Raw genomic sequence first — 16235 nt, 5'->3', positions numbered from 1 at the left:
CTGTCCGTCTCCTGCCCCTCAGGGACAGGGAGCTCCACCTCCACCCTCATCCGCAGCCTGTGGGTCCTGACTGGAGAAGAGCGGAGGGGGTAGAAGCAGAGTGGGGAAGAAGGACGTGGGCAGCCAGCCCAGGAGGGGTGAGCGCCACAGGGCCCAGCATGGGGAGGTGTTTAGGGATGAGCAAGGCATGATTGCCCAGCATCCTGAGCAGGGGTGCTCTCGGACGCGTGGCATGGCTCTCCTCCCCTCCTGCAGCCTGGTGGGAAGAACCATGTGTCCACACACACACACCCATTCCCTCGGCCCCTGCAGACCTCCCCCAGGTGCTGGCTCCAGGATCTAAGTGCTTAGAGACTGGGGACCCATTGCAGCTGGTGAGTTCAGCCAGGCGTTGCCCAGGGTCCGTCCCCCAAGTGCAGGGGCTAAGAACCTAATGGCCACACACAGGGAGGCCAGGACTGGGATCCAGAGAGTAGGAGAGAGAACCCAGCCCTCTCCATACCCTCACACTGAGGTCCTGTTTGCAGGAAGAAGGCCCGGCCCAAGGCTGGGGAGGGGGGCAGCTGCATGCAAAGGGGCTAATGAAACTTGCTAATGCTGTCTAAAGCACAGCGCTGAGCTGGGGGAGCCAGGCACAAGCACAGCCCAAGCTGTGCTCCAGGGAACCGCGGCTGCAGGGGAATGCAGAGGGCCGATGGTTCCAGCGATGCACACCCCCGCGAGAATAGTGTCCCAGTGGAATAGAATTAAACCCAAGCCAGAGGGAGGTGGGGGACAGGCAGCACGGGAACCCCCCACTCCTGCCCCTCTCTCCAGGGATGCTGGAGGGACCAAAAATACTCGGAGGGAAGTTTTGGCCACCAATCTGCCTTCATCCACTAAGGCCTGGAAGCGGGCCCCATCCTCTTCAGGGAGCTTGGCCTTAAATTCCATACACTTTGTGTAACTAGTAAAATCAGATTTGGCCAAGAGGGCCTGGTCATTTGAGATCCGGAACTGGAGGGAGGTGGAAGAGAAGATTGAGTGACTTCTGCCCCCTATCAGAGGGAGCAACCTTGGGGGGCTGGGGCTTGAACTGCTCTGTAGCCACCTGCCTCACCGACTTAGGCAGCGGGCGAGAGAACAGAAACTCTCCTCTCTTGGATGGAACAAAGTTACACTTCTCCACCCTCCTGGGGTGGGAGCAGCCACTCTAGAAGGGATGGGAGCACCAGGAGCTGTTTATCCTGAGCTTTCACTATCAGAGCTGATGTCAGACTTGTTGAATCTGAACCCTTGGGTGCCTCCTTCTCCTGTCTAAGTCCTTAGCACCTGTGCGTGCCGGCTCTCCTGACTTTGACGGGGCTGGGGAGGGATCCTTTCTCTTCAGGGCAGACTTAGACAAAGATGGCTTGTCCTTATTGTCTATGGCCATACCCCTTGCTCTCAAGCCTTCTCCTTCGGCTTAACAGTCCTAGCCTCTGTTCCCAAGCTCATGCTCAGAGGGGCGCTGCCCACTTTGTGAGACTGATGTACCCTGGGGGGTACCCAGCCCAGATCTGACCGATGTTTTCTGAGTCTCAGCTCCCCACCCGCACGAGTCCTGAGGGAAAAAAGCAGCAGGTGCTGCACTTGGCAGAAACATGAGCCTCACCCAGGCCGTGGAGATAGCATTGATGTTCGTCCCTCACCGAAAAGGAACGAGGGCAGGAAACACTGTTTTTGAACAGCCTCTGGCTGCCAGATACTGGGAATGGTGACAGGGGATGGACACTCGATGATTACCTGTTCTGTTCATTCCCTCTGGGGCACCTGGCATTGGCCACTGTTGGAAGACAGGATACTGGGCTGGATGGACCTTTGGTCTGACCCAGTAGGGCCGTTCTTATGAACCCCAGGACTCTGGGCATAATCCCAGACTTCTCGGGGGGGAAATCCCCAGGGGGGGAATTAAAAGGGGAAAACGCTATCCAACTAGACTAAGCATGTGCAGGCCAACGGGCATTGCTTGCAAAACATCCTGGCAGGCGCATGGCGTGCATGCGTATCCCCCATGCGGAGTACACATAGGGACCAGCACTCGAAGAAGAATTGGCAATTACCCAATCGAAGCTGGCAGAGCAACACGGCTGGAAAGCAGGTGTGAGATCAGAGCCTGGACGGAGCTTGCAAAGCGCTTCGAGCTGACAGGCCCTATGGAAATGAGAGGCGCTGAGTTATGCTGTGCTCCCCCGCCATGAGGGCTGCAGGTGGGAGGAGATGGCAGCCGTCACGGGTGGTCAAGATTCTGAATAGATCTGAACTGTAATCCTCCCTCTGAGGAGCGCGTGGGAGCTAGGAGGCAGGGGACGGGGGATACGTTAACGGCTGGATCGGCCCTGCTTGACTGAGCGCCTGTTCCTTTTCAGAGCGCAGGATGCAAGTGCTGGCTCGCACGGCGAGGAAACAGCTTGTAATGGACAGGCAAATTGGCAGAAAGTATAGCAAAGAACAGAATTATCCGACACTGAGATAAACACGATATGCTGGGGAAGAGTCAACACAGCTTTTGTAAAGGGAAGTCACGCCTCACCAATCTGTTCGAATTCTTCAAGGGAGTCAGCATGTGGAAAAGAGGGACCCAGTGAATATAGTGTACTTGGACTTTTGGAAAGCCTTTGAAAAGGTCCCTCGTCAAAGGGTCTTAAGTAAACTTAGTCATGGGATAAGAGGGAAGGTCCTCTCCTGGATCTAAAAGATAGGAAACAAAGGGTAGGAATAAATAGACAGTTTTCACAATGGAGAGAGGTAAACAGCGGGAACCCCCAAGGATCTGTGCTGGTTCCTGTGCTGTTCGTTAAGGAGCTGGAAAAAGGGAGTGAACAACAGAGTGGCACATTTTCTGGCTGCGAAGAGTTACAAGGGATCTCACAAAACTGGGTGACTGAGCAACAAAATGGGAGATGAAATTTAACATTGATAGGTGCAAAGTAATGCACATTGGAAAAAAATGATTCCAACTAGACCTATATAATGATGGGATCTAAATTGACTGTTGCCGCTCAAGAAGGAGATCTTGGAATCATCGTGGATCGTTCTCTGAAAACTTCAGCTCAGTGCGTATCAGCAGTCAAAAAGGCTAGGAACTATGAAGAAAGGGATAGAAAATAAGACAGAAAATATAATGCTACTACATAAATCCATGGTGCACCCACCCCTGGAATACTTTGTCCAATTCGGGTCGCTCCATCTCAAAGAGGATACAGTGGAACTGGACATGGTTCAGAGAAGGGCATGGAATGGCTTCCATACAAAGAGCGAGTGAAAAGATTATTGCTGTTCAGCTTGGAAAAGAGACGACTAAGGGGGGATATGTTTGAGGTCTATAAAAATCATGACTGGTGTGGAGAAAGTGAATAAGGAAGTTTTATTTACCCCTTCATACAACACAAGAACCAGGGGTCACCCAATGAAATAAATAGGCAGCAGGTTTAACACAAACAAGAGGAAACACTTCTTCACACAACGCACAGTCAACCTGTGGAACTCATTGCCAGAGGATGTTGTGAAGGCAAAAACTATAACTGGGTTCAACAAAGAACTGGATACGTTCATGGGGAATAGGTCTATCAATGGCCATTAGCCAGATGTAATCCCGTGCTCAGGCCAATCCTAAACCTCTGGCTGCCAGAAGCTGGGAGGGGAACACAGGGGCGGATCTCTCCAAAATCACCCTGTTCTGTACACTCCCCCTGAAGCTCCAATACTGGGCAGTGTCAGAGACCGGACACCTGGCCCCGTGAGTCACTGGTCTGACTCAGCATGGCCGTTCTCATGTTCTGTTCTAGGACCTCGTTGGAGCTAGGGAGGGGGAGGAGCAAGACCAGCATGTAGCCAAGGGGTGGCACAGCACCAGGAGGCAGTCCCTGCCTGCTGCTGGGCACTGGGGCAATGGGCCGTTGACTACAACAGCTACAAAGCCAATTCCCCCAAGCAAACATACGCACGGCGATGTTTTGCCTCTGCTTCTAACGGGCACTGGAGTGTCGCGGGGAGGGAAGTGCTGGCAAATGCAGAGATGGCGGCCGAGCAGCACAGGCTTTAATGTCCGACAGAATTAACCTGTATGAAGCTGCCCAGGAACTTGCGTTAGTTGCCGGTCCCCTGCGGGGGCAGCGGAGATGTCTTCACCGAGCATGGCTGGGATCCTGCGCTTAGCCTCAGCCTCACTTCGCTAGAGACCCCACTTCAGAGCAGGGTGCGTGGCCAGAGGTGAAATGAGTGTGGCGGGGCTCAGCCTTATCCCCAGTGGTCTGTAGAAGAGCCATGCTCCCAGAGTGGGTAGGAGCTGGAGTAGCAGCGGATGAGGAAAGAGGTGCATTCACTGGCAGGGATACGTGGGCACTGGGACTGGATTGGCAGGCCAGGATTGAGGTGTTTATCCCACAAGGCGGGGCAATGCTATTATCCCTATTCCATAAATAGGAAACTGAGGCACGGGGAAGTTAAGGGATTTACCCACGGTCACACAGAGTCTGGGGCAGAGCAGGGACTTGAACCCAGGTCTCCCAAGTGCCAGGCTAGGGCCCTACCCACTGGGCCAGAATTCCCCTCTTCACAGTCTTCCCCTTCAGATGCCCAACCCTGCGCCCCGCGTTTGAGCACCGTCTGAAAGTACATCGCCTCCCTGAGGTGACTGAACGGGTGGGGGAGGAACAGCCCAAAGCCAGACCCCTCCTAAGGCCAGGGCGCCCGCGAAGGTGGATGTGCCGCTGGCAGAGGGCCAGCCAAGCAACTATGTGCCACGAATCACAAGCAGCACATTATTTGCCATTCCCTTTCAGCCCCAGCTCAGACACCATTCAGCTCCAGCTGCTTGCCCAGCCTCCCGAAGCCAGAGCACACAATGGGGGAGCAGCAGCTTTCAAAGCTCTGCCTTCCCCTATTGTCTCTCTCTGGGTCCCAGCCTGACAACCCCATTCAGGGCCCAGCCAAGGATGGAAACGGGGTCAGGGGCCCTCCTGAGGGGCCTGCGGCCCGCACAAGGCGCAGCGTGGGCACCGTGGCCGGGTGAAGGCAGAGGAACCTCGTTAAATCTGCTGAGTGCTCCAGCAGCGACAGCTGCCTGCGTCGGGCCCTGCTCCCACCAGCTCTCTGGCTTCCCTGGCCCCTGCCTCTCCCACTTTTCTCATGGCCCCGAGCTGTCTATGGGCAGGCGCGCTGCCTCTGTGCTCAAGCTAGTGGACTCACTTGTGCCTCTGAAGGTGGGGGTCACTGGGATGGATGGAGGCAGCCCATTCCCTCGGAGACCCCCCATCCTGCTGTGCCCGCTCTCTGCCCAGCCCACAGGACAGTCGGTGCGCCCCGAGCCTCCCTCCACAGGACGCAGCAGGATGGGGTCCGAGCTGTCCGGTTCTGGGTATTGCTGCTGTGCAGCCCCCGTGCCGCACAAAGCTGTTTGAACAACAGCGACGATCCTTCGTCCAGGTACAGGCCCTTGCAGCCAGTACCTCAAAGCGCTTTGCAAGGCCCCCAGGGGCAGGCCTGGGGCACTAACCCTATGCTGCAGGCGGGGCACAGCGAGCAGATGTGATTTGCCCAAGGTCATGCAGTAAGTCGCTGGCAGAGAGAGGTACAGTACCCAGGAATCCTGATGCGCACTTCCCTGCTCTAACCGTTAGCTGGTTCTCTCTCTTCGGGACGGGGGGGGCATTTCCCTTTATTCTAGCCATACAGGTTGGTCCTCAGAATGGGATGACTCCATATGGTCAGATCTGAGGCCCAGAGATGAGGGGAGAGCACCCCTCACTGCAGCACGGCACCCCCTTAGCACCATGCCAGAGGTCAGCACTGAGGGGGATATGATAGAGAACATCCTGCATGGCAAAATTAGCAGCCATGTGGAGACATGGGTTCCCCCCATTGGGCAGGGGGGACTCACACCAAGGGCAGAGCAACGCCAGCTGGAATCAGCTCCCGAGGCCTTGCCACCACGGGGGCAGAGCCCACAGAGAAACCAGGCCCTTGGCACGACGCAGACACTGGGCTGGCAGTCCTGCAAGATCCACCCATGGCAGGGATGCTTTGGGGCCAACCTCAGTGCAGGTTTGGGGGCAAATGCTGAGGGGGGGTCTCCCCCCAGGTGTGCCCAGTCCTGGCAGCCAGAGGGTCAGGCCCCCCCACAGCGTCCATGAAGGCTGGTGGAAGCCGAGGAACATCAGCCAGGAAGACAGAGGGAGACTCCACAAACCCCCAGGCTGTCCTGGCCTGCCCTAGCAACAGCCATCCGCTTTGCACCAGTTGAGCTCACACCCGTTTCAAGCCAGAGGAAACTTTACTGGTGTAAATCACGGCTTCCGTGTGGGCTTCGCTTGCTGACTGCTGCTGGCCGAATCCCATGGCAAGACCAGGCCGCAGCCAAAACCAGGCCAGCCAGCTCTTTGGTAGGATGTGCTGAGCGAGGGGTCACCTTGGAGAGGGCGGGTGACTGACAGAGTCAGTGGGTCGGATGAAGCGGAGGGACTCCAGGGTGGGAGTGGGAGGTTGGTTCCATACCTGGGCCAGGAAAGAAGAGGGAAGCAGGAGAAGGGTTTGCAGGGATGTTTGCAGAGCAAGAAGGTGTGGCAGATCTGAATTCACAGGATCTGTTCTCACAGCCACTCAGAGCTCTTAGCAGGTCTGGGAATCAACCAGTCAAGAAGAGGAAACTATCCCATGTGGCTTAGGAAACCAATCAAACAAGGCAGATAATGAATTTTTGAGTAGCAAAACTCAGTGGGCCCAATGCACTGGGGCTGCATGCAGTCAGTCGCACCTGTGCACAGCAGAGGTAGCATGCTACCAGAGCAGCGTGGCAGGATCTAGGACTGGTGTGAGAGTTATACACGGGGCTGCGCAACTTCCAGGCAAGCCCTGGGCTGAGATATGCTCTCACAAACCACTGACCAAATAACGAGCCTACCCGTAAAACCCTACATCTAGTCACAGATATTTCCCTACCCAAAAGGGGAAAGATTCGTTAAACCTTTCTCTCCACTCTAGCCCGAAACCCAGCTTGGCTAATTACAGTCTGCCCACCCAGCCGCCCTGCGCATGACAGCCTCCTTCACTTCCTGTTTTAAACTGTGGTGCAGTGTCGCTGTGCACAGTTACAGAGCTGCTGAGTTCCACCCCAGCGGTGGCTGCATTTCAGTGCTAGGTACATGGCTGGCAAAGAGCTCTAAGATGACATGGGAGGGCAGGAGGTATATGCAAGAGATTCTTGTTATTAGGGTGGTTTCCCTTTGCTGCGGACCCAGGCAGTTCCCGTCACACGGGATCCCATGCAGGGTGACGACATAGCCTTGGAAAGGGGGATCTCAGTGCCTTGCATCAACAAGTCCGACGCCTCCACTGCACTGCCCCAAAGCCACACTGCAGGAGCAAGACCAGGGCCAAAGGGCTTACCCTGTGGATGTGCCATGCACAAGGACTCCTGCTGCAAATGATGCTCATGCAGGGGTCGCCACTGGCCAGGTTAGAAGGGTCAGGAAGGAGGCACCCAGGTTCCAGCTCAGCCCGGATCCGGCTCAAGCAGGGATTTGGGAGATAGGAAGCCCCAAATTCTAATCCTGTCTCTGCCAATGACTTGGCAAGTCATAGTCCCACTCTGTGCCTCAGTTTCCCCATCTGTAAAATGGGGATGACCCCGCCCTACCCCGGGGCGCTGTAAGGAGGGAGGCATTAAGGCTCTGCTGGTACCCAGCTTCACAGAACTGGCTGCAGGGAAAGCAGGAGCTCCTGTGAAACAGGGGCAGGCTCCAGGGGGCGTGACTGAACAGAGGGGCAGGGCTATAACCATGGACAGGCTAGGCCAGTGTGTTGTGACAAGGGAACTGCTCCCTGCCGGGCCTGTCCCCACCCCACACAGTGAGTTCAGTGTGTCTGCGATGCTGCAGAGCCCCCCGCCAGGCACACAAGCCCCTTCGCAGTAGCTGCATGTGCTGTGTTGACCCAGCTCCTCCCCGACCCGAATGCTGGCTGAGGGCTGCTCGGACACTGCCATGCCGGAGGTCAGACCAGGATGGTCCCCTGTGGCCTTAGAATCTCCAAATGCCCCTTCTCCCCCAGCTAAAGAAGCTCCACAATATGTCGCAGCAAAGCCCCAGGCACAAACACCACGATTGCCAGCTCATCCACACACCCAATGCCCTGGGAAGAGAACCCAGGAGCCCTGGTTTGAGAAAGTGCCCTCTGTCTCCTGGGCTACAAGAGGAGCTGTGCTAGCTGGCACCAGCAGTAGGGCTTTTATCCTCTGCAGGCAGCAGCCACTCCCCACGGGTGGTACGGTGACACACACTGCCCTGACGCTGCAATGGCACAACCATGCCGATCCGTACCGGGAAAAGGCTGGGCCCGGGGCACAGGTCATTCCACTGGCGGGAGGAAAATACCAACAGCACAGTGGCCAAGCAGCCATGTTCTCACCCCCAACTCCACCCGCCCCCGACAAGAGTCACTGAGTAAACGGAGACTATTCCCCAGTGTTAGGGAAACACCCCAGCCTCTGACTGGCTGAGGAGGATCCTGTGGGGGGAGTGGAGGGACATGATAAGAGGGTACCAAATCCATGGTCCCACCTATCTATCCATGGTTCTTACCTGGCCCCCCTCACCACAGTACCTGAGCATCTCACAGTCTTTGACATATTTATCCTCATCCTACAGGTCTTTTCCATTGTCCCACTGCTGCACTAACACAGCGGCCACACAGAACTTCACTCCAATTCCCCCACCCCAAGAGTGCAGGCCCTTACTGCGGGAGAATATCTGTTAGCAGTGCAGGGCCTAGGACACACAGCTGAGCAGCTCTGATCCCACCCGCTAGAGGGCAGTGGCGACACATACACCGCAGCCAGCCCTTACAACAGCAGTGCCCTGGGGAGAGAGTGCAGAGATGTCTGGCAAGGGAGGGTAGAGGACACTGACCTTGCCCGCTGTCCTAGCCTTCTGGCTGGGCGACGAGGAGCCCAGATCCTCATGCATTCTGTCCAGCAACCAGAGCAGGAACTCCAGGGCGTCGTGCTGCGAGTTCCCCCGGAACTGAGCACCATACTTGGCAACGATATTCTGCAACACAAGACAAGGACAGAGGACTGGCATTAGCTCTTTGGTGCCCGACGGGACACAAACAAGCTCAGGGGGGATGGCACACAGCTGATTAGTATGCCATGGGCCCGCTTCCCTGCAGCCACATCACCTTGGGCTGATCTTGGCACGTTTCACAAGCTAACTGGGGCTGGGAAGAACCAGGAGTTGGAGGAGAGACCTCTGCACTCCAGGCAGCCTTGCTGGTGACCCTGTAGGGGGCACTTCCCCGCTGAGTCTGTGGTGGTGCAGGGCACAGAATTGTTCAGACCGAAATCCAAGCTCCTCCTAACTCCCAGCTCCAGCTCGGGTCCCTGCCGAACCCCGCTTGCAGCTCCCATGGAATTGTCTCTTCCTTGCCCTGCTAGAAAGACCCTGGTCCCCAATGCTGCAGGCACAGGATGCTGCATCCTACCCCACTGGGTGGGGCCCGCAGATCAGAACACCCGGCCACCAAGAGACGGCACCAAGGTCACCAGCTGATGGTCACAGAGGCCATCAGAGAGCTGAGTGTTTTTGACCAGGCCCACACTGGACTATTGATCTACGACCAAGGAGCTGCGTGTTCCATCACAAGTCCCCAGGCCCTGCCCGGCCCATTTCTGACTGGGGTTTCTAGCTGCTGGAGGGTAACAGCCTGCCCTGCATGCAATGGGAGAGAAGACACTGAGTCAATGGGCCAGGTTATTCCCTAGTGTAACTCCACCAAAGTCCATGTAGGGGAGTCTGTCTTGGTGGATCCATTTGCTACCACAAGTGCTGTCTACTATGGAAGTTTCTCTACTGTTAAGATGGTTAAACAATGGCTTGCAATCTACAGGCAGGGAATTCAGGGTCCTGAATTAAGCCTCTAAGGAGCTGAGCCCCTTTGCACATCCCAGCTGTTTGACTTTTATCTCAGGGCTGTTGTTTGCACTGCTCCAGTGCAAATTAAGCCTCTGAGTCATTCCTGGCACTCCAGAGGGGCTGCAGGGTCTCTGGTTTATGGAGGAAGCCGGGCTGTTCTTCCCTGCTCTTTGCCAATAAAGGGAATAGTTTAAGGAAATAATTGTCTCTGTTACCAGAGGCATTTTCTACGAGTGCAGCCTTCTAATGGCGTTTGCAATGTGCTGAGGCAGGTTCCCTTTGGGTGTGTCCACACTGCACACTAAGCCAGGCTCTGACTCAGGTTTGAGCCCAAGCCCCGCTTCCGTCTACACGCACATCAGCCTGACTCGGGTCAGTGAGCACTCAGAACCCTGCTGGGGGAAGGAGGGGGGTCAGATCCAGAATCCTGCTGTGACTCGGGTCCAAGCCCTGTCACTGTGCAGTGTGCACACAGGTTTAGCTGCAGACCCGAGGCAGAAGGTCCACGCGGTGCAGTGTGGACATGTTAGCACGGCTGGGAGACCCGGTTCCAGCGATGGTAAGCCCAGGTTTACAGTGCAGCATGGAAACGCGGAGTCTCACAGCCCCGGGTTTACAATGCAGTGTAGATAGACAAAGCCTTCCAGGCTCCTGACCAGGGCGGCACAGTAAGCCGATAAGAGTCAATCCCCAGAAAAACTCCATGCCACACCTTGCGACCAGTGCACGGGGGCCGGTGGGTGTCTCCTCAGCGCAGTGCAGGTCCCTGTGCATGGTGGACATGCTCAATAGAGCAAAGAGATCACATACTTCACTCACAGCATGACACTAGCGCCAGGGGAGGGCACATACACCTACTGAGAGACAGGCCTGGCCCCTCACAGCTTCCAACCAAAGCAGACAAGACTGACTAATATCATTATCCCCAGAGAGATTAAGTGACATGACAAAGGTTGTGAAAGCAATCTGTGGCAGAGCTGGGCGCTAACCCCAGATCTCCCAAGCCCCACGCCAATGCTTTAACCACTAGACCATCCTGCTCTCTGTCCAGTGTCTGGGCTTTAATTTCAGGAACTTCCAGGCCACGGGGAACCCAGGCTATCAATTTTCTCACGGAAGCCCGAAGGACCTACAGCCGCATCCATCCCATTTAGCCGGTGCCTGGAGGCTAACTCTCTCTTCATACACATTGTTGCATACTGAGCCAGTTTCTAGACACCGTTACACTCATTAAGTGCAACACTCGAAGACCTGAGGCCGGGCTGCTAAGTGCTGGGGAATCTGCAGCGAAAGCACAAGCGGGAGCGTGCGTGCCAAGTGGAAAGCAACACGCCAGCCTTGTAAAAACAAACAGCTGCGCGGAAACGCGCCACGCTGCTCCAGAAATCAATTAGAGAGCTGTCAACGCCTGGTGGAAAGCAGTCTATTTACAGGCAGCCTGCTTTGATCTCCCCACGGGCCTCTGCAAAAAGAGCAGAGCACTGGCGACAGCTTCCACACTGGCAGCCCCTTCAACCCCAAAATCCCAGTTAACACCCCCCCACAGGCATCCACAGCACAGAGCCCCTCAGCCAGACAAGGAGACAGCATGGTCCCAGGGTAGGACACAAGCCTGGGAGATAGGAGCAGGGGGCGTCAATTCCCAGCTCTCACAGACGCGCGCTGGCTGGATGACCTTGGGCAAGTCTGTGCCTCAGTTTCCCCACTCCGAAGAGGAGGAGAATGACATGGATCCAGCTGCGGGAATGGCTATGACAGCCCAGGACATGACGCAGGCCATTAGTGACTATTAGTACAGGGTGCAATTCTGCCCTAGGCCCTGATCCTCTAAGGGAGTTAGATGTCTGGGCCCTAGTGCAAGGCAGTTGTGTTTCCTGGGGGACCCAGCTGCTTGGCAAGGGAGTTACGGAGCTGTGGCCTTTCTGACAGCACTGGCAACGAGTGCCAGAGGGCGACACGGGTCCCGTTTGCCTGCAGCTGGACTGGCACCCAGCGGGTGCTCTGAGTGGTGCTGGCTCCTTCCGACTGCAGCCCAAGGGGGGAAGGTTTTGTGTCCCTGTGCCAGGAGCCAGAAGCCTCTCCCAGATTCCAGCCCTGGGGGAGTGAACTCCCTGACTAGCCCTCGCCAGGGAAGGGTGCCAGGCAGGGCTGGAATACAGGAAAGCAGCAGCTTGGTAGCCAGGAGAGGGGGGAGCAGAGTCCCCGGGGTCCTCACTGGAGTGGAGGCATTGTCCCCCTCATCCCTTCAGAGCAGCCCAGCAGTCCCCACACAGGCCCATGGCCAACTGGACGCCCGCCTGTGCTGCCTGGCTGCCTAACCTTTACTCGGGGGCTGGAAAAACAGGTTTGCAGATCAACAGCACCTTGGAGACAAGGGTTAGGCAGCTCGGAAGTGAGCCAGGCCGGGCTGAAGGGGGGAGGCAGGGAACGGCACAAGGGGGAAGTGGGCACAAGGGGGCAGAGGTGAGATAGAATTTGGGAGGAACCTAAAAGGCTTTACCCTGCCCCCACCAGCCCCTCCCAGGAGGTGTGTGTGGGAGGCGCAGTGGGGTCCCATACTGGAGCAGACACTAGCAGCTGCCAGTGCCAGCCCAGGTCTGAGCCTTCCTGCCGCACAGAGCTTCCTTGCTCCGTGGGCAAGCGGAGGGCACGGAGGACAAATGCAGCGTGCGGAGGCAATTTCAAGTACGTGCAATAATGCACTGGACATAGCTCCCGGGGGGCCAGGGAGCGGCTGGGAGACCCCATTGGAGGTAGCACCCAGGGGGCCATGGAGCAGTCGGGGGAGTCCTGTCAGAGGCAGTGCCCCAGGGGCCAGCTGAGTTGGGGGAAGGGCCAGCATTAGCTCATGGCTGAGTCAACCAGAAAGGGGAAGGTGGCTATGAAGAGACCCCACCCAGCCTGGCCCCCACCTCCCCGAGGTGACTTTGGCCCGAGCGCACCCGCTTAGGCCCCTTGAAAGGGACACTAACACCCAGCTGCTAAGGAACCAGGTGCCCATCGCTGGGACCCCCTCGCCACTGGCACTGCTAGCCCCGGTCATTTGCCCCCACCCCAGTGCAGTCCCTCGCCCCAGCCTCTGCAGGAACCAGGCTGCTGCTGTCCTGAGCCATAAATAGCCGAGCTGAATTTAGCTGTGAGCTCGGGGACGTGCCCCGGGCTGCTCAGCGCCTGGCGAGGCCCACTGCTCAGCAGCTCTGCAAATTGAAGTTGAGTGGCCAATGCATCTCGGTAATGAAACCTGTCCTAATTAGAGCGCTGAGCAGCTAACAGGTTCAGCAGCCCCTAATCCCTAGCGGTGTGCTCTCACCCTCTGGCAGCACAGAGCCAGCACCAGCCGTGCCCACCCGCTCCCCGTGCCTACCCTGGGGCTCCCACGGCTCCACCTTCTCCAGGAGGCTGAGCCCAGCCCCGGGTCCCACTGCAGAGAGGAGAGGCTGCGATCAGCCCTGGTCCTGAGGGGCTCGATCCTCCCGGGCCATTCCCTAAATCGGGGAACGGTGCCAGATTCAGAGCCCTGCAGGTATCTGGGTATCCAGAAGGGGGCGAGCTCCTAGCACCTGCGCTGGCGCTGCCCCCTGCACACAGGGACAGAGTGCTGCCAGCCAGGGGGCGAATGGGGGAGCCCGTGTCCCTGCTCCTTGGGTACAACCCCCACCTCCTGTCTACCACCACAGCTCAGGCCAGCTCATTGCAGCCAGCCCCCCGGCGTCACAGGGACCAGGCTGGGCTGGATCAGAACCTCTGACCCAGTCCCTATCCCCTGAGCCAAGTTACGCCCCCAGCAGCAGCCCTGCCAGGTGCCTGACTGCTTTCGACTCCCCGGGGCCAGTACCCCCACCACCACAGCAGGCCCCGGGCACTTTGTAATCCCCTTGCACCCAGCACGGCATTGAGCTCCCAGGCCCCATGAGCATGAGTTCGCTGTCTGGGCGGAAGCGGGTCTGCTGCCCGTCAGAGCAGCCCCCGGCGGGCAGGCCTTTGTGGTCAGGAAGAGAGCACTCACCCGCAGCAGCCAGGCAGCAGGGTGGTGGAGCTGGCAGGAAGGATGGGCGAGTCCCCAAACCTCAGGGACATCCGCCATCAGTCACCGCCTGAAGCCCCAGGGCAGAGCTATCCCTCACCTGCCATGCCATAGGCAAGCCCGTGGCAGGGGCCCGATGCCATGCTGGGTGCAAGGGGATTACAAAGCGCATGATTCAGAGGGCAGCTTGCATGGTAATTGCTTCTGAATCCTTGACTTGTAATTACACCCTAATCTGCTGTCCAAGCATTTACCCACCAGAACCAGAACCCGGCCAAACCAGCCGAGATTCTCCTGCCCTGCCTGCATCCTGCACCACTGCAGGATACACAGCTGGGAAGCTCAGTGTCCTATGGGCTGCTGGGGGGAGCAGGGGGTCCAGGTACAGCTAGAACCAGCCAGTGCAGAGAGAACCTGGGGCAACAGACCATTGGACACTGATGGCAAATGAGGACTGGCTTCTGGGTTTCTCATCAGCTCTCCGTCTGTAACACAGCCCTCAGGGCACAGGCTGCAGCCTAGAGCAGGGAACCCACAGCCACGTCCTTAGCGGAGACCTGCTCCTGCCAGGGGTTAATCCCACTGCCTGGGAGACCAAGCAGACGCACTGAACGCTGTGCATAGGGGTAGCCCTGTGAAGTACCACAGGCCCTGCTGGAACAGAGCTGGGCTCCTGAACAGTGACTGGCTGCAGGTCTGTATAAGCCCAAGTTGCCCTGAATAAGGATGTCAGGATTTGGCCCCCAGAGGGAGAATGCCGGTCTGGACAGCAGAGCTATTGATCCCCTTCTTCTCTCCCAAAGGGAACTACTGGAAGGCCCCTGAACTGGGCTGAAGGGAGCCTGGCTCATCACCCTGGTTGGGGGCAGTGCTCTGGCCTGTGTCAGATGATCAGTCATCCCTTCTGGCCTTGCAATGCATGAATCTCCTCCCAAAGGTGGTGTCTCGATGGCCTGCTGCCCGCCCCAGATCGTACCATGTCTGAACACTGGCACAGCACTGACCACAGCTGAGCATTCGGCGTGGACCCGGATAAGCCACGTTCAGCATCGCGCCACTCGTGATCAATGGCACAGGGATGTTTGGGAACCGGCCCAGGGGCGCCTCACAGCTGCTCCCATCCCACGGAGAGGAAGAGCTTGTTTCTGATGTCTCTGCCCAGTGCAAACTGTCCTCTCTCTACACAGGCAGATCACAGAGCCAGGGCAACTGTCCCACCACTGCAAAATGGTGCATCCCAGAGGGCCCAAGGGTTAACTTGGGGGTGGAGAGCAACAGCGCCCAGAGACCTCCACTAGCAACACCCGTAAAGAGCCCTCAACAACAGCAACAAATACAGAGGAACCAACCAGAGGAAGCTACCAGCTGTAAGGAACTCACGAGACAGACCATGGGGCCCATTTGCCTTCCCACTAGCAATATGGAGTCCCCATTCCTCCAGACAGAGCTGCCATCTGCCTCCCAACCCCTCCAGTCCAGATCTCACAGGGCCCCTTTCACCCACCACTGAGGTCAGATGTGTAAGGGAGCTCGGCCTGCTGGGTGCAGGTTGGGTGCCACACACCTTTGGAAATCCAGCCATGCACGTCCCACGGGGACATGGAGAACCTGGCCCTGATTGCGGGTGCTAAGCCCTGGGCGGCCCAGTTCCCCGTCTGCAAAGTGGGGATCCCAACATCTCCCTTCTTCCACTGTTTGTCTGTAACTCTTGGGGCAGCAGCTCCCTCTCTCTGGGAGTGTTTACATCCCACACCTGCCCCAGAGGCCCTGATCTCAGCTGGGCGCTACGGGAATGCAGATAACAACAAACAGTCCATGGAAGGGAACAAAGTGCCTCTCGGGAATCAGTCGCCTTGACTTGGGTTTCTATGGCCATTAATTCACTAAGCTCACCCCGGCGACCAGCGGGAATTGGCCAGGTCCTGCTGTACCGTAGGAATCAGTTTCAGCCATTTCTGCAGCACCAGGGTGCTTCTGTCTCCTGCAGCAAAGCCTCGGATTTTGATGCCTCATATTTTCCCAACAGTCCTGAAGGAGATTCTAAGCCTCCTGTTAGGCTAGACCGCCAGGCTGGGCTTCTCTCAGCAGCTCTGCCTCTCAGCTGGGAACTCCAAAGGCTCTATCGCTCGCTCGCTCTCTCTCCCCCCTTGCTTTGCAATGCCTGCGTTAAAATAGACCTCGGCCTGAAGTTAAAATGGCAGGGGGTGTTTTCTGTGCGTGTGAGCATCCCCCACCCAGCCGGCAGGAACGGGTGGGGTGCCAGGCCTCGATTCGCACTCCAC

The 16235-nt window shown here is 57.3% G+C and overlaps 1 protein-coding gene across 1 annotated transcript in view; it reads right to left on the bottom strand.

Moving 5' to 3' along the window:
* USP43 (ubiquitin specific peptidase 43) overlaps window positions 1-16235 on the bottom strand; it is a 177669-nt gene that overhangs the window by 141088 nt on the left and 20346 nt on the right. Inside the window, exon 2 of the mRNA XM_065415820.1 lies at window positions 8925-9065. Within this exon, the coding sequence (XP_065271892.1) occupies window positions 8925-9065 (141 nt within the window). The remainder of the gene's footprint in view (window positions 1-8924; window positions 9066-16235) is intronic.

The sequence above is a fragment of the Emys orbicularis genome, chromosome 13, assembly GCF_028017835.1.
Source record: "Emys orbicularis isolate rEmyOrb1 chromosome 13, rEmyOrb1.hap1, whole genome shotgun sequence".
NCBI lineage: Eukaryota > Metazoa > Chordata > Testudines > Emydidae > Emys > Emys orbicularis.
Note: the sequence above shows the minus strand (reverse complement) of the source record. Positions and strands in the feature narration are given on the sequence as shown.